Here is a 24907-nt window from a genome sequence, read left to right as displayed (position 1 = left end):
GCTCTACCCTTTGGTCTCTCCACGGCACCAAGGGTATTTACCAAGGTCATGGCGGCTCACCTTCGGAGCCAGGGGATACGGTTGCTACCGTATCTAGACGACCTCCTCTTGCTGGCAAGCTCCCCGGAGGTACTGATCCAGCATCTCCACCTGACGGTCGCTTGTCTACAGGCGCACGGCTGGTTGATCAACTGGAAGAAATCCTCCCTCATCCCATCACAACGGATGGTTCATTTGGGGGCCCTGCTGGACTCTCGTCAGCAACGGATTTTTCTGACTCCAGAGAAGGTCTCCTCCTTACAGCTGCGGATTCACAGTTGTCTGAGCAGTGGCAGAGTGTCGGTGCACTCAGCGATGAGAGTTTTTGGGGTCCATGGTGTCGGCATTCGACATGGTGGAGTTTGCCCAGTTCCATTCCAGGCCCCTGCAGGGGCTGATTCTTTCAGAATGGAACGGATTGCCACACAGGATCCGCTCTCAGATGCTAGTGTTGTCCTCGGAGGTGCGTCTGTCCCTAGCCTGGTGGCTGCAGACAGTGCATCTCCTGGAGGGGCGCCCCTTTTGGATCCCGGAATGGGTTCTGCTCACGACAGATGCCAGTCTCCGGGGTTGGGGGGCGGTGACAGGCTACTTGTCACTTCAGGGTCGTTGGTCGGCGGAGGAAGCGATTCTTCCCATCAACATCCTGGAACTGCGGGCAGTATACAGAGCCCTGCAGTCGTCCGGCACCGCTCTTCACGGAAGGGCCGTTCAGGTGCAGTCAGACAACGCCACCACGGTGGCGTACATCAATCACCAGGGAGGGACTCGCAGTCGAGCTGCGATGTCGGAGGTGTCCCGCGTCCTGGCTTGGGCGGAGCGCTATCTTCCAGCTCTCTCGGCAGTTTTCATCCCAGGAGTCCTCAATTGGGAGGCAGACTTCCTCAGCCGTTACGACGTGCATCCCGGGGAATGGTCGCTTCATCCAGAGGTATTCCAACTACTCGTGGACAAGTGGGGGCTGCCAGAGCTGGACCTGATGGCGTCACAATCACAAGCTGCCTGTGTACGGGTCAAGGACAAGGGACGCAGGCGCAAGTCTGATGGACGCGCTGTCGGTGAAATGGCTGTTTCAACTGGCTTACTTGTTCCCTCCGATATCTCTGCTGCCTCGGGTCCTGCGCAAGTTCAAACAGGACGGAGGCACACTGATCCTGGTGGCCCAGAAGGCCGTGGTACTCCGATCTGCGAAGCCTGTCCATCGACGCTCCGTACCTCCTACCTCAACGGCGGGACCTGTTGTCTCGGGGGCCCTGTCTTCACCCGGATCTGGGTCGACTATCTTTGACGGCGTGGCTCTTGAGACAGCCATCCTGAGGTCTCGGGGCTTTTCTAGCTCCGTTATTACCACCATGCTGAGGGCGCGCAAGCCTGCTTCCGCGAGGATCTATCACAGAGTGTGGCACACTTACTTTCAGTGGTGCGAGGCCAGAAACTATGATCCCCAGGTGTTCCGGGTTTCGCGTATTCTGGCTTTCCTTCAGTCGGGTTTGGACTTAGGATTACGTCTTTCTTCACTGAAGGTACACGTGTCTGCTCTGTCGGTGTGGTTCCAGCGCAGGATCGCTGCTATGCCGGACGTACACACCTTTTTCCAGGGTGTTTTGAGAATCCAGCCTCCCTTTGTGCCACCTGTGGTCCCGTGGGATTTGGCGGTGGTTCTTAGGGCCTTACAGGGTCCTCCTTTTGAGCCCTTGGAGTCAGTGGAGCTCAAGTGGCTAACTTTTAAAACTGTTTTCCTCTTGGCAATTGCTTCTGCCAGGAGGGTTTCAGATTTGGGGGCGCTTTCTTGTCGTCCCCCTTTTCTGATTTTTCATCAGGACAGAGCGGTGCTTCGCACTCGTCCTGATTTCCTGCCTAAGGTGGTTTCCAGGTTCCACATTAATCAGGAAATTGTTGTACCAGCCTTTCAGTCACCTGATCTTTCGGCTGGGGAGACTTCCTTAGACGTTGTAAGGGCGCTCCAGGTTTATGTGGACCGGACTAGTTCTGTGAGGAAGTCGGATTCTTTGTTTATCCTCTTTGGTTTTCACAAGAGGGGTTGGCCTGCCAACAAACAGACTCTAGCCCGTTGGCTTCGTTCTGTTATTATTGAGGCTTATATGCAGGAGGGTTTACCTGTTCCAGCCTCTGTTAAGGCTCATTCCACTCGGTCCGTGGGCCCTTCTTGGGCTGCTAGCCATGGCGCCTCTGCTGTTCAGCTCTGTAAGGCGGCCACCTGGTCTTCCATTCAGACCTTTTTGAGGTTCTATGCGTTTGACACCTTTGCCTCTCAGGATGCATTCTTGGGCGCCGGGTTCTCCTATCAGCACAGGAGCGTCCCCGCCCTTAGTTGGACTGCTTTGGGACATCCCCAAGGTCACCCTGTGGACCCCTATGGACCCTGAAGTAGAAAACAAGAGATATGGTAAGAACTTACCTTTGTTATCTCTGTTTCTACGAAGTCCATAGGGTCCACAGGGCGCCCGCCCTGACGCACCTGGCTTCATATGGGCTCTGTGACTGGTCACCGGTTTTCCGTCTCCCATTTCTGTGAGTATGGTTCTTGTGTGTTCCAGTCTTCCTTCTCTCTGTTTCGTTTCCTCCTCCGGCCTGGGCTGCTTACCAACTGAGGTGCCTGTGGCTCGGGGGCGGGGTATAGGGGAGGTTGGACCTGGGAGCAGCTAAAAGCTTTAACTCCGTGGTGCCCGAGGATCCAGGATCCAGCTATACCCCAAGGTCACCCTGTGGACCCTATGGACTTCGTAGAAACAGAGATAACAAAGGTAAGTTCTTACCATATCTCTTGTTATACTTGGTACGGACGGACCGCTCCTGACATAGAATGAGCCGGTGCAGCGGTTTTACCATGCGGTTTAGGTGGTTGGAAACCACAGTACGTAGGATAAGATTTTGGTTTTCAGATGCAAAGTCCTTAGTACATGTTGGGACTCGGAACAGTGCTCCCTGTGACTGCTGTCCTTTTTTTCCAGGCTAAGTGCTTGGAAGGGCCCTGCAGACCAGGAGTTAGAGTGGGGCGGAACTACGTTCCGTCACTTCTATTTGGAGGCGCAACCAGTACTGCCGTCTCCGGCCCTCCTCAGCCTGGCGCCGCAGGGAGGCTCCATTTGCCGGGCGCCCGCCGAGATTTTGTTACTAGCAGGTGCTCGGCTCCTGAGCCAGAGGCTGGAACTCACTCCTGAGCATCATGACGTCTCTCCCATAGTTTAGAGGAGCAGCCAGACGGCAACTGACTTAAGGGAAGTATTAGATTTGGGGGTTTTTTGTGTCAGCGGATTCACTATTGGGGGCATTACTCAGGCGGCACTACTATTGGGGCACTATTACAGCGGGATTACTAATGGGGGCTCTGCATAAGGGGCACTACCACTACTGTGGGGCTCTGCATAAGGGGCACTGCCACTGCTGTGGGGCTCTGCATAAGGGGCACTGCCACTGCTGTGGGGCTCTGCATAAGGGGCACTGCCACTGCTGTGGGGCTCTGCATAAGGGGCTCTGCCACTGCTGTGGGGCACTGCATAAGGGGCTCTGCCACTGCTGTGGAGCTCTGCATAAGGGGTACAAATGTGTGCATTGTGTAAAAGGGGCACTGCTGTGTGTCATACATGAATAAGGGATGTGGTGCAATGTGAATCATGATTGTGCTACTGTGTGTCGTAATTTTGAATTGGAAATGCTTTTGTGTGACCACGCCCCTTTTGTGTGACCATGCCCCTTTTCCCGGCGCGCACTGTCCCTTTATTGAATAAGCACAGAGGGGGGCAGTGAGTTTTGCCACTTCTCTAGGACCACACTAAGCACCGCTGCACACAACATACTAACATCCATAGCAAAGCTGTGACCGTACCCAAAAGTCAGAATCATTGTGATACATTTTAAAAAAGTAAAAAAAAAAAAGTTGTTTATTCTCACAGAATTTAATTTGTAATGAAAAATGAATCAACAGTGGATTATGAATCGTACATTCCTCGGTTGTTGGAATAGTTTAGTTTTCTGGGGGGGAACCATTAATTAGTCACTTTGTTAATGATGGGTAACTATTTGAAGTGAGGTGGAGGCAGTAGTGGAAGTTACGGACCTAAAGCTGTACGTGCACCTTCCATTGATCAGCGATAGCCAGTTGCTGCCACCTACTGGCGGCTCATGCATATTGCAGCATCTTTCCTGAACGGTTTCTCTATATTTATCCCCACAGCAATTGGAAAAGGAGCCTCATTGCCTGTTCAGTACAGATGACCCTATACTAAAGTCCTCGGACCAGAGAGGTACGGGTTGCTGGTAGTACAACAATAAATGGATGTTCTGAAATACAATAAGGAACTCCCTTAGTGATACATTTATAGTAATGTATTTCCTCTTTTCTTGCATTAGCGTCCTTGAATTATCCGATCTTCAGCACCCCACCTGTAACCAAGAAAAGGTCAGTGCAGGACCTCCTGCGGCTTCTAGTTACGCGTTTGTCAGCTCAGGCATCAGTGAGACTCTGCGGTAATCCTGCTGATTGCTGGGACAGCAAGATCAGGACTGTAATGGCGGATTCCTGTATAGCTTGATACCCCGCAGTTCTGCTAGTTTGGGGGGCGGGGGGTGGAGGTAAGTGTGTAGTAATAGGTGGAGGAGTTAACTGGATGCTTCGTTTCACCATTTGTGCGTGTGTTGTGTACGGTAGTGGCCTTTTATTGTATGCGTTGTTATAATATCTGGTGGTAGTTTGCCTGTAGATGTAGGATGTGTTTGATTCTGACATATAATAATATAATGACTCATTTCATCTGTCCTACATACAGGCCTTTTGATCTGGGGGGAGAATTGACGGCCCCGGTTTGCTCCAGCACCCCGCTAAGCGCACCCGCTGCCTTAGGCAAAGCCCCGAAACACAACAAGAAGAGAGAGGCCAATAAGGAGACTGAGGATCAGCTGATCATTGTATGTTCTAGGCTCTGCCGTCTGAATACAGCACGCTTACTGTATACTGGTCACCCACATGTAGGATCACACACCAGCATCTTCCTAAGGACTCGCTGTCATAAATACGCTTTATTGTCACTACATCATCTGCTGAATACGTCCCCTCCCACATTTGTGTAGCCCTCTGCGGCAGACATGCAGACCGGTCTGCAAAGCGGGAGACCCGTACATGGAAGTGCACCTTTCTGGATCAGCCGCTTTGTGATAGAGTTGTTGTTTTATATAAGGATAGCTGGTGTATGAATGGCATGACGGGGATGAGACAACTCAGCGGCCGTGCTGCGCTAGACATTACCAGTGATGTCCTGTTACCGCACGTTCCCTACCTCACACGAGCACAAGTGAGTCCTGTTAACGCACACTCCTCCCTCACACGAGCACTAGTGAGTCCGGTTGCCGCACGCTCCCTCCCTTACGAGCACTAGTGACTCCTGTTACCGCACGCTCCCTCCCTCACACGAGCACTATTGAGTCCTGTTGCCGCACGTTCCCTCCCTCACACGAGCACTATTGAGTCCCGTTGCCGCACGCTCCCTCCCTCACACGAGCACTATTGAGTCCCGTTACCGCCCGCTCCCTCCCTCACACGAGCACTAGTGAGTCCTGTCACCGCCCGCTCCCTCCCTCACGAGCACTAGTGAGTCCCTTCACCGCCCGTTCCCTCCCTCACACAAGCACTAGCGAGTCCCGTCACCGCCCGTTCCCTCCCTCCCTCACACGCGAGCACTAGCGAGTCCCGTCACCGCCCGTTCCCTCCCTCACACGCGAGCACTAGCGAGTCCCGTCACCGCCCGTTCCCTCCCTCCCTCACACGCGAGCACTAGCGAGTCCCGTCACCGCCCGTTCCCTCCCTCCCACGCGAGCACTAGCGAGTCCCGTCACCGCCCGTTCCCTCCCTCCCACGCGAGCACTAGCGAGTCCCGTCACCGCCCGTTCCCTCCCACGCGAGCACTAGCGAGTCCCGTCACCGCCCGTTCCCTCCCACGCGAGCACTAGCGAGTCCCGTCACCGCCCGTTCCCTCCCACGCGAGCACTAGCGAGTCCCGTCACCGCCCGTTCCCTCCCTCCCTCACACGCGAGCACTAGCGAGTCCCGTCACCGCCCGTTCCCTCCCTCCCACGCGAGCACTAGCGAGTCCCGTCACCGCCCGTTCCCTCCCTCCCTCACACGCGAGCACTAGCGAGTCCCGTCACCGCCCGTTCCCTCCCTCCCTCACACGCGAGCACTAGCGAGTCCCGTCACCGCCCGTTCCCTCCCTCACACGCGAGCACTAGCGAGTCCCGTCACCGCCCGTTCCCTCCCTCCCTCACACGCGAGCACTAGCGAGTCCCGTCACCGCCCGTTCCCTCCCTCCCACGCGAGCACTAGCGAGTCCCGTCACCGCCCGTTCCCTCCCTCCCACGCGAGCACTAGCGAGTCCCGTCACCGCCCGTTCCCTCCCTCCCTCACACGCGAGCACTAGCGAGTCCCGTCACCGCCCGTTCCCTCCCTCCCTCACACGCGAGCACTAGCGAGTCCCGTCACCGCCCGTTCCCTCCCTCCCTCACACGCGAGCACTAGCGAGTCCCGTCACCGCCCGTTCCCTCCCTCCCTCACACGCGAGCACTAGCGAGTCCCGTCACCGCCCGTTCCCTCCCTCCCTCACACGCGAGCACTAGCGAGTCCCGTCACCGCCCGTTCCCTCCCTCCCTCACACGCGAGCACTAGCGAGTCCCGTCACCGCCCGTTCCCTCCCTCCCTCACACGCGAGCACTAGCGAGTCCCGTCACCGCCCGTTCCCTCCCTCACACGCGAGCACTAGCGAGTCCCGTCACCGCCCGTTCCCTCCCTCCCTCACACGCGAGCACTAGCGAGTCCCGTCACCGCCCGTTCCCTCCCTCCCTCACACGCGAGCACTAGCGAGTCCCGTCACCGCCCGTTCCCTCCCTCCCTCACACGCGAGCACTAGCGAGTCCCGTCACCGCCCGTTCCCTCCCTCCCTCACACGCGAGCACTAGCGAGTCCCGTCACCGCCCGTTCCCTCCCTCCCTCACACGCGAGCACTAGCGAGTCCCGTCACCGCCCGTTCCCTCCCTCCCTCCCACGCGAGCACTAGCGAGTCCCGTCACCGCCCGTTCCCTCCCTCCCACGCGAGCACTAGCGAGTCCCGTCACCGCCCGTTCCCTCCCTCCCTCCCACGCGAGCACTAGCGAGTCCCGTCACCGCCCGTTCCCTCCCTCACACGCGAGCACTAGCGAGTCCCGTCACCGCCCGTTCCCTCCCTCCCTCACACGCGAGCACTAGCGAGTCCCGTCACCGCCCGTTCCCTCCCTCCCTCCCTCACACGCGAGCACTAGCGAGTCCCGTCACCGCCCGTTCTCTCCCTCCCTCACACGCGAGCACTAGCGAGTCCCGTCACCGCCCGTTCCCTCCCTCCCTCCCTCACACGCGAGCACTAGCGAGTCCCGTCACCGCCCGTTCCCTCCCTCCCTCACACGCGAGCACTAGCGAGTCCCGTCACCGCCCGTTCCCTCCCTCCCTCACACGCGAGCACTAGCGAGTCCCGTCACCGCCCGTTCCCTCCCTCCCTCACACGCGAGCACTAGCGAGTCCCGTCACCGCCCGTTCCCTCCCTCCCTCACACGCGAGCACTAGCGAGTCCCGTCACCGCCCGTTCCCTCCCTCACACGCGAGCACTAGCGAGTCCCGTCACCGCCCGTTCCCTCCCTCCCTCACACGCGAGCACTAGCGAGTCCCGTCACCGCCCGTTCCCTCCCTCCCTCACACGCGAGCACTAGCGAGTCCCGTCACCGCCCGTTCCCTCCCTCCCTCACACGCGAGCACTAGCGAGTCCCGTCACCGCCCGTTCCCTCCCTCCCTCCCACGCGAGCACTAGCGAGTCCCGTCACCGCCCCCTCCCTCCCTCACACGCGAGCACTAGCGAGTCCCGTCACCGCCCGTTCCCTCCCTCACACGCGAGCACTAGCGAGTCCCGTCACCGCCCGTTCCCTCCCTCACACGCGAGCACTAGCGAGTCCCGTCACCGCCCGTTCCCTCCCTCACACGCGAGCACTAGCGAGTCCCGTCACCGCCCGTTCCCTCCCTCACACGCGAGCACTAGCGAGTCCCGTCACCGCCCGTTCCCTCCCTCACACGCGAGCACTAGCGAGTCCCGTCACCGCCCGTTCCCTCCCTCACACGCGAGCACTAGCGAGTCCCGTCACCGCCCGTTCCCTCCCTCACACGCGAGCACTAGCGAGTCCCGTCACCGCCCGTTCCCTCCCTCACACGCGAGCACTAGCGAGTCCCGTCACCGCCCGTTCCCTCCCTCACACGCGAGCACTAGCGAGTCCCGTCACCGCCCGTTCCCTCCCTCACACGCGAGCACTAGCGAGTCCCGTCACCGCCCGTTCCCTCCCTCACACGCGAGCACTAGCGAGTCCCGTCACCGCCCGTTCCCTCCCTCACACGCGAGCACTAGCGAGTCCCGTCACCGCCCGTTCCCTCCCTCACACGCGAGCACTAGCGAGTCCCGTCACCGCCCGTTCCCTCCCTCACACGCGAGCACTAGCGAGTCCCGTCACCGCCCGTTCCCTCCCTCACACGCGAGCACTAGCGAGTCCCGTCACCGCCCGTTCCCTCCCTCACACGCGAGCACTAGCGAGTCCCGTCACCGCCCGTTCCCTCCCTCACACGCGAGCACTAGCGAGTCCCGTCACCGCCCGTTCCCTCCCTCACACGCGAGCACTAGCGAGTCCCGTCACCGCCCGTTCCCTCCCTCACACGCGAGCACTAGCGAGTCCCGTCACCGCCCGTTCCCTCCCTCACACGCGAGCACTAGCGAGTCCCGTCACCGCCCGTTCCCTCCCTCACACGCGAGCACTAGCGAGTCCCGTCACCGCCCGTTCCCTCCCTCACACGCGAGCACTAGCGAGTCCCGTCACCGCCCGTTCCCTCCCTCACACGCGAGCACTAGCGAGTCCCGTCACCGCCCGTTCCCTCCCTCACACGCGAGCACTAGCGAGTCCCGTCACCGCCCGTTCCCTCCCTCACACGCGAGCACTAGCGAGTCCCGTCACCGCCCGTTCCCTCCCTCACACGCGAGCACTAGCGAGTCCCGTCACCGCCCGTTCCCTCCCTCACACGCGAGCACTAGCGAGTCCCGTCACCGCCCGTTCCCTCCCTCACACGCGAGCACTAGCGAGTCCCGTCACCGCCCGTTCCCTCCCTCACACGCGAGCACTAGCGAGTCCCGTCACCGCCCGTTCCCTCCCTCACACGCGAGCACTAGCGAGTCCCGTCACCGCCCGTTCCCTCCCTCACACGCGAGCACTAGCGAGTCCCGTCACCGCCCGTTCCCTCCCTCACACGCGAGCACTAGCGAGTCCCGTCACCGCCCGTTCCCTCCCTCACACGCGAGCACTAGCGAGTCCCGTCACCGCCCGTTCCCTCCCTCACACGCGAGCACTAGCGAGTCCCGTCACCGCCCGTTCCCTCCCTCACACGCGAGCACTAGCGAGTCCCGTCACCGCCCGTTCCCTCCCTCACACGCGAGCACTAGCGAGTCCCGTCACCGCCCGTTCCCTCCCTCACACGCGAGCACTAGCGAGTCCCGTCACCGCCCGTTCCCTCCCTCACACGCGAGCACTAGCGAGTCCCGTCACCGCCCGTTCCCTCCCTCACACGCGAGCACTAGCGAGTCCCGTCACCGCCCGTTCCCTCCCTCACACGCGAGCACTAGCGAGTCCCGTCACCGCCCGTTCCCTCCCTCACACGCGAGCACTAGCGAGTCCCGTCACCGCCCGTTCCCTCCCTCACACGCGAGCACTAGCGAGTCCCGTCACCGCCCGTTCCCTCCCTCACACGCGAGCACTAGCGAGTCCCGTCACCGCCCGTTCCCTCCCTCACACGCGAGCACTAGCGAGTCCCGTCACCGCCCGTTCCCTCCCTCACACGCGAGCACTAGCGAGTCCCGTCACCGCCCGTTCCCTCCCTCACACGCGAGCACTAGCGAGTCCCGTCACCGCCCGTTCCCTCCCTCACACGCGAGCACTAGCGAGTCCCGTCACCGCCCGTTCCCTCCCTCACACGCGAGCACTAGCGAGTCCCGTCACCGCCCGTTCCCTCCCTCACACGCGAGCACTAGCGAGTCCCGTCACCGCCCGTTCCCTCCCTCACACGCGAGCACTAGCGAGTCCCGTCACCGCCCGTTCCCTCCCTCACACGCGAGCACTAGCGAGTCCCGTCACCGCCCGTTCCCTCCCTCACACGCGAGCACTAGCGAGTCCCGTCACCGCCCGTTCCCTCCCTCACACGCGAGCACTAGCGAGTCCCGTCACCGCCCGTTCCCTCCCTCACACGCGAGCACTAGCGAGTCCCGTCACCGCCCGTTCCCTCCCTCACACGCGAGCACTAGCGAGTCCCGTCACCGCCCGTTCCCTCCCTCACACGCGAGCACTAGCGAGTCCCGTCACCGCCCGTTCCCTCCCTCACACGCGAGCACTAGCGAGTCCCGTCACCGCCCGTTCCCTCCCTCACACGCGAGCACTAGCGAGTCCCGTCACCGCCCGTTCCCTCCCTCACACGCGAGCACTAGCGAGTCCCGTCACCGCCCGTTCCCTCCCTCACACGCGAGCACTAGCGAGTCCCGTCACCGCCCGTTCCCTCCCTCACACGCGAGCACTAGCGAGTCCCGTCACCGCCCGTTCCCTCCCTCACACGCGAGCACTAGCGAGTCCCGTCACCGCCCGTTCCCTCCCTCACACGCGAGCACTAGCGAGTCCCGTCACCGCCCGTTCCCTCCCTCACACGCGAGCACTAGCGAGTCCCGTCACCGCCCGTTCCCTCCCTCACACGCGAGCACTAGCGAGTCCCGTCACCGCCCGTTCCCTCCCTCACACGCGAGCACTAGCGAGTCCCGTCACCGCCCGTTCCCTCCCTCACACGCGAGCACTAGCGAGTCCCGTCACCGCCCGTTCCCTCCCTCACACGCGAGCACTAGCGAGTCCCGTCACCGCCCGTTCCCTCCCTCACACGCGAGCACTAGCGAGTCCCGTCACCGCCCGTTCCCTCCCTCACACGCGAGCACTAGCGAGTCCCGTCACCGCCCGTTCCCTCCCTCACACGCGAGCACTAGCGAGTCCCGTCACCGCCCGTTCCCTCCCTCACACGCGAGCACTAGCGAGTCCCGTCACCGCCCGTTCCCTCCCTCACACGCGAGCACTAGCGAGTCCCGTCACCGCCCGTTCCCTCCCTCACACGCGAGCACTAGCGAGTCCCGTCACCGCCCGTTCCCTCCCTCACACGCGAGCACTAGCGAGTCCCGTCACCGCCCGTTCCCTCCCTCACACGCGAGCACTAGCGAGTCCCGTCACCGCCCGTTCCCTCCCTCACACGCGAGCACTAGCGAGTCCCGTCACCGCCCGTTCCCTCCCTCACACGCGAGCACTAGCGAGTCCCGTCACCGCCCGTTCCCTCCCTCACACGCGAGCACTAGCGAGTCCCGTCACCGCCCGTTCCCTCCCTCACACGCGAGCACTAGCGAGTCCCGTCACCGCCCGTTCCCTCCCTCACACGCGAGCACTAGCGAGTCCCGTCACCGCCCGTTCCCTCCCTCACACGCGAGCACTAGCGAGTCCCGTCACCGCCCGTTCCCTCCCTCACACGCGAGCACTAGCGAGTCCCGTCACCGCCCGTTCCCTCCCTCACACGCGAGCACTAGCGAGTCCCGTCACCGCCCGTTCCCTCCCTCCCACCGTCCTGTAGATATGGAAGTCTGCTTTAGCCAGATTACAGCTCAACACGTTGTGTGTTTCCTGGCAGTAACTCCAGTTGGCAGCGCATATTGGGGCTGATTCTGAGTGGGGCGCAGCGGTGTCTGTGAGTGCATTTTTTGTCACAGTTGCATCACCGACCTTATGCTAACGCCGCCACAAGCCTTTCCCTGGTGTCCAGCCGTGTGTCTATACGCACAAGGAATGAGACGCCCACTTTGTCCAGCTTTAGACGCATATATACTGCTTGGCGAGTCGCACCACCACAGCTTGCACCAGCCTCATGTTAGGTGTAGGATCTCCGTCAGGGTATAGCCTCCAATGTATGGGATTAAGCGTCTGAGTTTGCAACAGGTTCAGCGACGCACCTGCGACAACACGCCCCGTAAGATGATATGTGTCCGTGCGTCTAATAGTCACCTCCCAGAGCGCCCAATAAATTGGAGACCGTGACTCTAAATGGGTACTGTGACGACGTACTCTAATACCGTGGGACGCATGTTCTCTGCGACTTTTTAGTAACACTGGGAGATGTATTAAAAGCCGAAGCAGTATCGGCACACGTGTGCTAATACCGCTTCTCCCCCATGTATTATTTGGGGTTTGGCCGATAGGCAAGGCAATGTATGAACGGTCAGTTCGCCTGACCGTTCCACCAGCTGCAGCTATCGATATCGACAGCTCGCAATGCCCTATCCCCACAGCAGGGACACCTGCTGCAGCATCTGCCGCCTCCGGGGTTGCACGCTGGATCTCGCGATAATTGCGAGATCCCGCGCATGCTCAGTGGAGCCGACCGGGACTGGGAGACAAATAGGCTGATGCGCTGTGGGCTCTAGTGGGGATCACAGGAGGGGGGGGCGTGGAGTTCTCACTCTCCACCCCTTCCCGCCTCTCCGGCAGATGCTCATCTTCAGTGCTTTCTGCTTCCACTCGGTAAATAATACATCTGCCCCTAAGCCGCGTACGCAGATGAAAAACAACGACCATATGCAGAAATATCAGTATTGTACACAACTCAGAATCGGGCCCATAGTAAGGACGGTCCCAGAGGAGCTTCATGGGGTAATTGTGGTGCAGACTGTGAAATGACTCTCTCTCTCTCTGTCTCTCTCTCTCTCTTATAGGATGCTGGACAGAAGCACTTTGGTCCTGTGGCCTGTAGCTCTTGCGGCATGGTCTACTCAGCGGCCAGCCTAGAGGACGAGCTCCAGCACGTACAGTATCACCAGAGGCTGCTGGAGAGCATTCGCTACGTGGTGAGGAATTCCAGGTCCATCGCACTGACCACCACTGATCATTTCCATCCTTCTAACTGGATAAATCTGTAGATAAAAAACACCCAACCCTACAAATGGCGGCCATGTCTGTCCTTAACAAAGCCCTTGTGCTGCAGACTCCATGCGAGACGCCGTAATCCTGAGACTAAGCAGAATTCAGAATGTTAGCAGCCATAATGGGAAGAGAGTTATGTAGAATTTACAAGTCTATTGTGATATATATCGTTTCATAGTGACGCGTTTCTCCTTTCCTGTTTTGTGTGACGTGTTTCACTTAGCGGCCCAATCCGGTTTTGGGGGAAAAAATATTTTCCTAGCGGTCACCAGCGATGTGTGCGTGTTCCCTGAGCCCAGGGAGAGTGCGCTATATGCAGGCGCCAGAGTCCTGCTCACACCTGGTTCCTCTGTGTAACACCTTCACAATCCTGACACCTGGTTCCTCTGTGTAACACCTTCACAATCCTGACACCTGGCTCCTCTGTGTAACACCTTCACAATCCTGACACCTGGTTCCTCTGTGTAACACCTTCACAATCCTGACACCTGGCTCCTCTGTGTAACACCTTCACAATCCTGACACCTGGCTCCTCTGTGTAACACCTTCACAATCCTGACACCTGGTTCCTCTGTGTAACACCTTCACAATCCTGACACCTGGTTCCTCTGTGTAACACCTTCACAATCCTGACAAATCCCCTTTATGTTCTTTTCACCCTGCGGTTTGAGGATGTCCTAATTGTTTATGGTTTTCCTATTGTGACAGGGTTGGAAAAAGGAGCGAATTGTGGCTGAATTCTGGGATGGAAAAATCATAAAGATCTGCCCAGATGACCCGAAATATGCCCTCAAAAAGGTGAAATGCGTTGTAGAGATCGCTTAGTCATTTATTTATTTTTTTCCATAACTTCTCATCCTATTTAAACCCCATTATTACTTGTTCATGATATAGTGTAGGGTATAGAATGGGGCTATTTTACTCCCAAGTATGTTAAGAAATCACCATATAAAAGCGTGAGGCCGCCGACTTCAACTTTCACCATGTTTTGGTGCGAGAATATTTATTTTTAATCGATTGCTCTTCAATGTTGTTTGAAGTTTGTGTCGTGGCAGCAGAAAAGACAGCAAAAGGCTTTTGAATGGAAATATTTTGAACACCGAGATACAGTTATTTATTTATTACCAGTTATTTATATAGCGCACACATATTCCGCAGCGCTTTACAGAGTTGTGTCCGCATTCATCTATCCTCCCTGCGCTACACATAACGCGTGGGTGCCGTGTGACTCTGTAGCGCTGAGCGTCTCTTTTGTGCACCTTTTTACCTTCTAGTGCATCTTATTCACACAGCTGTGCGAATAGAACACACAGGCAGCTTTTGCTGATTACAATGATACACAGAATGCCTATATACAGTGTGTGACTGCGGGTGTATCCGCATACGAAACGCTACGTTACAGCGTTAGCGGCTGTGACACTAACGTAGCATTCCACATGCAGATACAGCCGCAGTCACACACTGTATCTAGGCATGCAGATACAGCCGCAGTCACGCACTGTATCTAGGCATGCAGATACAGCCGCAGTCACGCACTGTATCTAGGCATGCAGATACAGCCGCAGTCACGCACTGTATCTAGGCATGCAGATACAGCCGCAGTCACGCACTGTATCTAGGCATGCAGATACAGCCGCAGTCACGCACTGTATCTAGGCATGCAGATACAGCCGCAGTCACACACTGTATATAGGCATGCAGATACAGCCGCAGTCACACACTGTATATAGGCATGCAGATACAGCCGCAGTCACACACTGTATATAGGCATGCAGATACAGCCGCAGTCACACACTGTATATCAGTTTTTGCCTCTGTTCTATTTTTTTTTTTTTCTCTGAGGTCCATAACGTTGTCGTGTTTTACAAGACGGCTCATTTTGGTTACATTTACACGTCTGTCCTATTTAATCTCGCATTCATCGTTGTGACTTGCAGGCCGAGGAGGTGCGAGAACTTGTAGACAAGGAGCTCGGCTTCCAGCAGGCGACTCTGAAGTGCCCAAGCAAAACGGTGACCTATCTGTTTGTATCCGGCGACAAAAAGATCGTTGGCTGTTTGATCGCAGAGTCCATCAGTCAGGTAAGTTCTGCCCCATTACGGCTTCTTTATATCCCTCTGTATTTATTACCTAACCCTCTTTTAGTGCCATTTAGGTAGAATCTGCCTTGATGCCTTCCCCACACTTACCAGGCCACTGGTGTACATTGTAATTTGGTTGGTCACCTCTCCCCCCGGCAAAGTTTGATGCCATCAGTGGAAAGATGGTTCTCTCTCTCCCTAAGGTGCATCTGTTATGCTGGGTACAAAAACTAGACGATATGTCGGCCTGATCCTGCAGATCGGGCCACATTTCTACTTCGGGGTCCATAGGGGGTCCACAGGGTTGACCTTGGGGTATAGCTGGACCTGGATCCACGGGCACCACACAGTTAAAGCTTTAGCTCCCAGGATGCACTTGGGTCCATCCTCCTCTATACCCCGCCCCCGAGCCACAGGCACCTCAGTTTTAGTTGGTGCCCGTCCGGAGTCGGGTCACTCTGTGCAGTGGGGCTGCAGGAGCAGCCCCTAAGCTTTCTTTTTTAGGAGTTTATTACTTTATTTTTAACTAGTAAAAGACTCTTCAAAGCGGCAGCGTCAGACTGTCCCCCTGGACGTCAGCGCTGCCGCTCCTACACCCCGCTGGTGCTGCGACCCCAGTACTGATCTGGGGATCACAGCGGGACCCCGGAGTCAATACTAGCAAGGGCTCCGGGACATCCCTAGACTGCTGCCGGATCTACGGGGACAGGTAAGCCGCAGGTGGCGCTTACGGGCGTCGCCCGGGGGTATATGCAGTCTTTTCCACCGGTTCTCTGGGGACATGCTGGTTGGCGCTAGTAGCGGTGGCAGGCTCCCCCTGTAAAGGCATACCCTGTGTGTCCGCTGGGCCACCAGGGAGTAAGCGCTGGAAGCGGGAATCAGCATCCCTGGGGTTAATTGCTAGCCAGGGGAGTGCGCTTTCCCTGTTCAACAGCTCCTCCCCTCAGCTCAGCGCGCCTTTTCTCATGTGTACTGGCGTCGCTGAGCTGCTCTTTACATGCGGCCACTCCTCCTCTGAGGTCTCCGGCGGCCATTTTCTAACTGGCACAACGCAGATCTCTCAGATAGCGCTAAGTGGACCGGTCCCCCTGTGTACCTCTCCCCTGCTAAAGGACAGTGTACACAGCGCTATAGCCCTCCCAGACACTGAATTTGGTTGGTTGATTGTAGTGGAAAGGTGCAGTGAGTATATCTTCCTGCATGGTATGTGACTATTGCTAGTGCTGCCTGTCTGTGCTTTTTTCTACTTACGGTCAGCTTATACCTATCCCTTTCCTATTCCTACGGCCCGACAGGTGTGTGGGTGAAGGGCTTTTCTGTGGACGTCGCATATATAAATCAAGTATTTGGGAGGTCAGTCACATACAGTTGTGTGCTACACAGTGCCATATTAGGGACTGTTGTTTTGCACACTGGTGTGTGCGCAAGTGTTTTACACTGGACTTCCTATTGTGATAAATTCTTATATATATATATATATATATATATATATATATATATATAATATATAAATTTGATCATGTCTGAAGAGGAGGTTGAGCACTCCGTGGCTCCTGCGTTGTTCCCGTGCAGACGCTGCTCTGCGGGAATAGATAGGGTCGAGTTGTCATTGGATGGCCTCTGCGGTAGGTGCCTGCTGTTACCTAGCCGCTCCAAGCCCCCTATGTCGCAGGAGCCACCATGGGCGATGTTTTCTCAGGTGCTGGTGTCAATCGCGGACCGTCTGGCGGTCCCGGCTGCTGTTCCTGCTGGGGCGTTACCCCAGCCTACCATCCCCCATTCCCCGTGTATTCCGCAGTTGTTGCAGTCTCCCCCGGGGTCTCAGAATGTGGGTCCTTATCCAGGGTTGCCTATGTATGTTCAGGCTACCCCGGTGACGCAGCAGTCTGTGGTGCCTTTTCAGGGGTTCCCTCAGGCGGCCCCACCACCTTGGGTGGATGTACTCTCCAGTTCTGTACAGAGTTTGGCGTCCTCGTCTTCGGCTTTTCAGTCGATGCTACATAGTGACATGCCACCTAGGGCGTCAAAGCGTCCAGTAATGGCTGCACAAGCTGCGCACTTACCAGACACGGACGTGTCTACAGATGATGGGGAGGTACACGAGGACACTGAGTCGGACACTGCGGCCCAGAAGGCAGAGACACAGTCCTCTATTAATGTACCGGCATTGGTTAGGACGGTGCGGGACATTCTTCACATAGAGGAAGATGCACCAGCATCAGGTGACTTCGACTTTGTTTCCGCTATCTGATCAGCTAACGGATCAAATGGCGGTGGCCTGGCAGTTGCCTAGCAAGAGGTTTCAGCCACAGAAACGGTTGGCATCAAACTACCCGTTTCCTGAGGCTCATTGCAGGAAGTGGGAAACTATGCCGGCGGTGGATTCCCATGTCACCCGCTTGATTAAAAGCTCAACACTGCCTTTACCGTCTGTATCCTCCCTGAAGGACCCTACAGACAGGAAGGTAGAGGCTAGCTTAAAGTCCATTTACTTTCTCTCAGGGGCTGTGGCCCGTCCTTCCATGGCCGTCTCCTGGGTAGCTAAAGCTATTGAGAGCTGGGCCAATGTATTGGAGGATAGCTTTCCAGATGATACTCCGGATACACTGAGAGGGTTAGTTGGACAGATGAGAGATGCTGCTTCTTATATTGGGGAAGCATCTTTAGATGCCAGTCTGCTGACCTCTAGAGTTTCGGCTGCAGCAGTGTCTGCGCGCCGATCCTTATGGCTGAGGTCTTGGAGAACAGACGTAGATTCTAAGAAAGGCCTGGAGGCCTTGCCTTTTAATGGGGAGTTGCTATTTGGTCCGGACTTGGACAGAATAGTGGATACTCTGGCTAAATCGAAATCAGCCTTCCTCCCTTTGGCTACTACGCCGGCTAAGGTCCAGAGCTCTGCTTTTCGGGTTCAGGGTAAGGCCAAGGGTCAGTCCTTCCCGAGGCAGTCAGCGGCTAAAGCCGCCTCCAAGCCCAGGAAACAAGCCTGGAGTGCTAGACACCCTTCTTCCAAGCAGGAAGATAAGCCTTCTGCCTGATGGGAGGGGCCTCCCTCTGGGGGACCCCAGAGTGGGAGGCCGACTAATTCAATTCGCCCAGTGTTGGCTCAATACCACCACGGATGCTTGGGTAAGATAAGTAGTCTCCCAGGGATACGCCCTGTCCTTTCGGCACAGACCACCCCACCAGTTTTTCTGCATGAGTCCTTCTCAGGGCAAAGCCAAGGCCTTGCAGATTCAGGTAGCTATAGAGTCCTTGTTCAAAGCAGGGGTCATTGTTCCCGTTCCACAGTCTCAACGTGGGACAGGGTACTACTCTACTCTGTTTCTGGTGCAGAAACCCAATGGTTCTCATCGCCCTATCCTCAATTTGAAGTCTCTGAACCGGTTTCTCAGGGTCCCCAAATTCAGGATGGAAACGTTACGCTCCATCATTCTGGCGATGGAGCCTGGAGACTACATGGTCTCCCTGGATATCCAGGACGCCTACCTCCATGTACCTATAGCAACTTCACACCAGAGGTATCTGAGGTTTGCTATACTACACCATCACTACCAGTTTCGGGCGCTACCCTTTGGCCTCTCCACAGCACCAAGGGTATTCACAAAAGTGATGGCGATCATGGCCGCCCACCTTCGGGGCCAGGGTATATTGGCTGCTGCCGTATTTGGACGACCTCCTTCTGCTGGCAAGCTCTCCGGAGGTACTGCTTCATCTCCACCTGATGATCGCTTGTCTGCAAGCGCACGGGTGGTTGATAAATTGGAAAAAGTCTTCCCTGATTCCATTACAGCAGATGGTTCATTTGGGAGCCCTGCTAGATTCCTGTCAGCAAAGGACCTTCCTAACTCTGGAAAAGGTCTCCTCGCTACAGCGGCGGATACACAGTTGCCTGAGCAGGGGCCAAGTGTCGGTCCACTCAGCAATGAGAGTTCTGGGGTCCATGGTGTCGGCATTCGACATGGTGGAATTTGCCCAGTTCCATTCCACACCTCTGCAGGGGCAGATTCTGTCCAAATGGAGCGGGTTACCCCATCAGATCCGGTCTCAGATGCTGGGGTTGTCTCCAGAGGTCCGCCTGTCTCTGGCTTGGTGGCTTCAGACAGCTCATCTCCTAGAGGGGCCCCCCTTTTGGATCCCGGACTGGGTTCTGCTGACAACAGATGCCAGTCTCCGGGGTAGGGGGGCAGTGACGGGCTTGTTGTCACTTCAGGGCCGTTGGACTGCGGAGGAAGCACTTCTTCCCATCAACATTCTGGAACTGCGGGCCGTGTACAGGGCCCTGCAGTCGTCCGGCACCGCTCTTCAAGGAAGGGCAGTTCAGGTGTAATCAGACCACGCCACCACGGTGGCATACATCAATCACCATGGAGGAACTCGCAGTCGAGCAACGATGTCCGAGGTGTCTCGCATCCTAGCATGGGCGGAGCATCACCTTCCAGCAATATCGGCAGTCTTCATCCCAGGAGTCCTCAATTGGGAGGCAGACTTCCTCAGCCGTCACGACGTGCATCCCGGGGAATGGTCGCTTCATCCAGAGGTATTTCAACTTCTCGTGGACAAATGGGGACTGCCTGAGCTGGACCTGATGGCCTCCCGTCACAAGCACAAGCTGCCCGTGTACGGGTCAAGAACAAGGGACACCGGCGCAAGTCTGGTAGACGCGCTGTCAGTGAAATGGACGTTCCAGCTAGCATATCTGTTTCCTCCAATATCCCTACTACCTTGGGTACTGAGGAAATTCAAGGAGGACGGCGGCACACTTCTGCTGGTGGCTCCAGCGTGCCCCAGACGTCCTTGGTACTCCGATCTTCGGAGCATGTCCATAGACGCACCATACCTTCTGCCTCAACGTCGGGACCTGTTGTCTCAGGGGCCCTGCCTTTACCAGGATCTGGGTCGGCTGTCTTTGACGGCGTGGCTCTTGAGACAGCCGTCTTAAGGTCCCGGGGGTTTTACAGTTCTGTGATTTCCACCATGCTGAGGGCACGCAAGCCTGTTTCGGCAAGGATTTATCACAGAGTGTGGCACACTTACTTTCAGTGGTGTGAGTCCAGGAACTATGATTCTCAGGTGTTCAGAGTTTCAAGGATTTTGGCTTTTCTTCAGTCAGGTCTTGACCTGGGCTTACATCTTGCCTCTCTAAAAGTACGTGTATTGGCTCTGTTTGTGTGCTTCCGGCGTAGGATCGCCACACTGCCAGATGTTCACACCTTTTTTTCAGGGTGTTCTTAGAATTCAGCCTCCCTTTGTGGCTCCTTGGGATTTGGTGGTGGTTCTTCGGGCCCTGCAGGGTCCTCCTTTTGAGTCAGTGGAGCTCAAGTGGATGACATTTAAGACTGTGTTTCTCCTGGCTATTGCTTCAGCCAGGAGGGTTTCAGAATTGGGGGCACTTTCCTGTCGCCTCCCTTTTTCTGGTTTTTCACCAGGACAGAGCGGTGCTTCGCACTCGTACTGAGTTTTTGCCTAAAGTAGTTTCTAAGTTCCACATCAATCAGGAAATTGTTGTGCCAGCTTTTCAGTCACCTGCTCTTTCAGCTGGTGAGGCTTCCTTGGATGTTGTCCGTGCTCTCAAAGTTTATGTGAACCGGACTAGTTCCCTTAGGATGTCTGATTCTTTGTTTATCCTCTTTGGTTTTCACAAGAGGGGTTGGCCTGCCAACAAACAGACTCTAGCCCGTTGGCTTCGTTCTGTTATTTGTGAGGCTTATACGCGGGAAGGTTTACCTGTTCCAGCCTCTGTTAAGGCTCATTCCACTCGGTCTGTGGGTCCTTCTTGGGTTGCTAGACGTGGCGCCTCTGCTTTTCAGCTATGTAAGGCGGCCATCTGGACTTCCATTCAAACGTTTTTGAGGTTCTATGCTTTTGACACCTTTGCCTCTCAGGATGCATCCTTCAGGCGCCGGGTTCTCCTTTCTGCACAGGAGCGTCCCCGTCCTTAGTTGAACTGCTTTGGGACATCCCCAAGGTCAACCCTGTGGACCCCCTATGGACCCTGAAGTAGAAAACAAGAGATATGGTAAGAACTTACCTTTGTTATCTCTGTTTCTACGAAGTCCATAGTGTCCACAGGGCACCCGCCCTGACGCACCTGGCTTCATATGGGCTGTGTGGCTGGTCACCGGTTTTCCGTCTCCCATTTCTGTGAGTATGGTTTCTTGTGTGTTCCAGTCTTCCTTCTCTCTGTTTAGTCTCCTCCTCCGGCCTTGGCTGTTTACCAACTGAGGTGCCTGTGGCTCGGGGGCGGGGTATAGAGGGGGATGGACCCAAGTGCATCCTGGGAGCTAAAGCTTTAACTGTGTGGTGCCCGTGGATCCAGATCCAGCTATACCCCAAGGTCAACCCTGTGGACCCTATGGACTTCGTAGAAACAGGGATAACAAAGGTAAGTTCTTACCATATCTCTTGTTATCGTTTAGAGCACAGGTTCTCAAACTCTGTCCTCAGGACTCCAAACAGTGCATGTTTTCCATGTCTCCACACTGAATCAAGTGAAATTATTAGATCCACCTGTGGACCTTTTTAAAATGTGTCGGTGAGTAATGATTACACCTGTGCTCCTGCTGGGTGACCTGCAAAATGTGAATTGTGTGGGGTCCCGAGGACCGAGTTTGAGAACCACTGGTCTAGTGTGTAGCCGCTATGTGCACCCCCTGGCTGCCCGACATAGGGGTCGTCCATGCGTGCACGGACGATGGAGCGACCCACAAGTTCAATGGTGCCGCCTGATATATCGTTCATCGCACCATTGGCTGTTGCATCGGACGGTTGGGTAATGTGTACCCAGCTTTAGAATGTTTAGTGTAAACTGTTGTCTGGCGGGAATGATCTCAATACATTACTAGAAAAGATCCAGCATAGTCAAGGTAAATGGCCATGGCAAGCATGCGCGAGACCCGGATAGCGACGGGCAAACCGTCACTCCGGGTCTCGTACCAAAGGGGGCGTGCTGTCGATGTTGAGTGACAGCACGCCCCCTTTGGTGGGCGGGCCGGGGGACTGGCTGCCCAAATGGAGGCGTTCCCATGTGAACGCCTCCGTTTGGGGGCGGCCCCACTGACATCACGAGTGAAGTCAGTGGGAGAAATTTCGGCTCTGTTAGAGCTGAAATCTCTCTCTGGGGCTTGCGGCCACGAAACCCTACCGCAAGGGTCTCGTCGCAAGCCCGATGGTCGCGATGGTCTTGACCATCGCGACCATCTTCCTGGCCGCTCGCTATAGCTGTGGGTGGTAACCCACAGCTATGCGAGCGGCCAGGAGGCCGCTCTAAAAAACAAGAAGGCCAGCCCTGATTCAGAGCGAGCGCTCTGTCAGAGCATCCTGTGGTGATGAATCAGGGCCATAGTATTATGGATGTTCATGTTTAATGAAAGTGTTAATTTGGTGACTTTTTCTGGGGAGAGAAAAAGCCCCACCTAGTGGTCACATCTCTCAGTACAATATCTGGAAGAAGGCAGACAGAGCCAAAGCCTGAACCTTCCCAGACCCTGCTGTAAATACATCAGTAGCCTTAGAGGGGGGGGTATGAATGACCGCCGGACATGCGGTTTATCCCGACGCCGGAAGACTGGCACCACTGAAAATCCCGATCGGTAAGTACCTCAACTAACTTTCCCTTAGGGGTGCTTAACCCTAACCCTCCTGTCCGTGCAGTCTAAACCTAACCCTCCCCTAGCCTGACCCTAATCCTCCCACGGGGGTGCCTATACCTAAGTCCCCCCCCGGGAGCCCCTAATTCCCACCATATATTCTTTTCCAATAGTTGCAGATCACAGCTTTATAGGATAAATCAGTGCTCTAATAAAACGCAGCACTAGTAATACCCCAGAGGACCTGACCTGTGATGTTGGTTTGCTAATTATTTCATCGGATTCATCGATGCAGTTGACGTTTGATACGTGGGTGCGCAGGTTTAATGCTTCTATGTGAAATGTCTCCAGGGGTTTCGAGTCTTCGATGAGCCCTCCAAGAACAGCTCTGCCAGCCAGGGCGCGCTGGAGCGGCACAGAGCCTGGCGCTGCTCCTCTGAACCTGAGAAGGCAATCTGTGGCATCAGCAGAATCTGGGTCTTCGCCCTGATGCGTCGGAAGGGCATCGCCAGCCACTTGGTGAATACAGTGAGGTGAGGAAAACATGGTGGTTCCTGCTTAATATTCCTTCACATACTAAACAAGGAAATAAATGCTGGGGCGACATTTCAGCTGGCTGATCCGGCTGCCGCCCCCTAATGCCTGGGGTGTTCAAAAGAAATTGGGTTTGTAGTAATGTAAAAAGAAAGATGGCGCCTTGGATAGAGCGTTAACCCTTTTCCTTTATTCTTTTTTTCTGTTTTGAGTCTAAGTTTTTTTTTTGCTTTCAGGAATTCCTTTGTTTATGGCTCTTACCTGACGACGGATGAAATTGCCTTCTCGGACCCTACACCGGATGGCAAGCTGTTTGCCAGCACCTATTGTAAAGTCCCAGACTTCTTGGTGTACAACTTGCTGACCTAGAGCGCTGGTTTGTGTTCCGCTTCTAGTTTGTAGATTTTATTACGTCTGCAGAGCGATGCAAGTTTAGCGTCTGTTGCACTTTGCGTGTGTGTTCCCTTTTATTTGCTGCTACAACGCGTCGTTCTCAAGTTGTTTTTTAAAATAATGTTAATGATTGAGAGAGATACGCGTTTTCCTTTATGTTCGATTTTATACACTCGTCCGATATATGAAAATATAGCGTTGAGGATCTAATTATCCAGCAATTTGATAACGGAGATTGGAGTCTGCTCACTCGTCTGATTTTTTTCCACGCACGTCCACTTCCCCACATATTAGAATAGTTGACTGATGACTTGTCTGACGTGTAGACTTGTAATAAGCACCTGTCGCTCACGTACACTGTTCATTGGCCACAGCCTATTCATTTGGTATTAAATCACGAGGGACATGTCACTTATTCCCACCATATAATATCACTTAGCAAAACCCCGAATGACCCGATAAATGGTTCTAATTACAGTTGATTTGTGAACGCTCTTGATTGTAAAGTGTATAAAGTATTGTTAGACTGGCTGCTTGGAATATAAATGCCGGTGTGGGAGGAATTAGAGTCACTTTAAAGCTAGATGTTGCTGAATTCCACAGATAACCCTCGGAGCATAGGTCCCGGGCTCCTCCTTACCCATGTCAGGTATTGTCTGCACTTCTTTCTTTTATGTCTGTTCTGTAAATATTTTCATGTTCTTTGCGAAGTTTGTGGTGTTTGCGTTGTGTTCAGATTGCAGTGATCCCGTCACTTGGTGTTGGATGTATTGTACATTCTGTTCTGTTCGGTCACTGTTATATCACAATATCCTGCAGGTAAAGGTGGGTTACATACACATGAATGTGAGTCAGGTTTTTCCCACTGGGGACAAATTAAAAGTTAGTTTTTTCTTCTATCTTGTCAGAACACTTTGTACCACACCTGTTATTTCCTGTCACATAATAAAGTTTTACCTTTAACGTTCCCGGTGCAGTTTGTGTATTACTAGGTATGATTACCCTGACTATACATTTCCTTAAACTGGCCATACGTACTAAGGTTCTCTGTACAACCATCCAATTATTTGGCTGATCGGAACAAAATTCTGGTAAGGGGAGCAAATGACTATCTACCAAATGCTCCCAAATTCACGGAAAACGGACAAAAATTATTCTCCAGACAAATTGATTATATCCGATTTTTGTCTGTTTTCCGGTGTTTGGGAAGAAATGGTAG

General features: G+C 55.5%; 1 protein-coding gene across 1 annotated transcript in view; it reads left to right on the top strand.

The window, feature by feature from the left end:
• Positions 1-24656, top strand: part of ESCO2 (establishment of sister chromatid cohesion N-acetyltransferase 2) — a 38956-nt gene extending 14300 nt beyond the window's left edge. The window contains exons 3-10 of the mRNA XM_088465704.1: positions 4235-4304; positions 4411-4459; positions 4827-4965; positions 12887-13018; positions 13803-13892; positions 15032-15175; positions 23113-23294; positions 23532-24656. Of these exons, the coding sequence (XP_088321830.1) occupies positions 4235-4304; positions 4411-4459; positions 4827-4965; positions 12887-13018; positions 13803-13892; positions 15032-15175; positions 23113-23294; positions 23532-23664 (939 nt within the window). The 3' untranslated portion in view covers positions 23665-24656. The remainder of the gene's footprint in view (positions 1-4234; positions 4305-4410; positions 4460-4826; positions 4966-12886; positions 13019-13802; positions 13893-15031; positions 15176-23112; positions 23295-23531) is intronic.
• The last annotated feature ends 251 nt before the right edge of the window (positions 24657-24907 follow it).

This window comes from Taudactylus pleione, unplaced genomic scaffold (genome assembly GCF_031769625.1).
Source record: "Taudactylus pleione unplaced genomic scaffold, aTauple2 ptg000063l, whole genome shotgun sequence".
Lineage (NCBI taxonomy): Eukaryota > Metazoa > Chordata > Amphibia > Anura > Myobatrachidae > Taudactylus > Taudactylus pleione.
The sequence above is the reverse complement of the archived record's forward strand: the minus strand, read 5'-3'. Positions and strand labels throughout refer to the sequence as shown.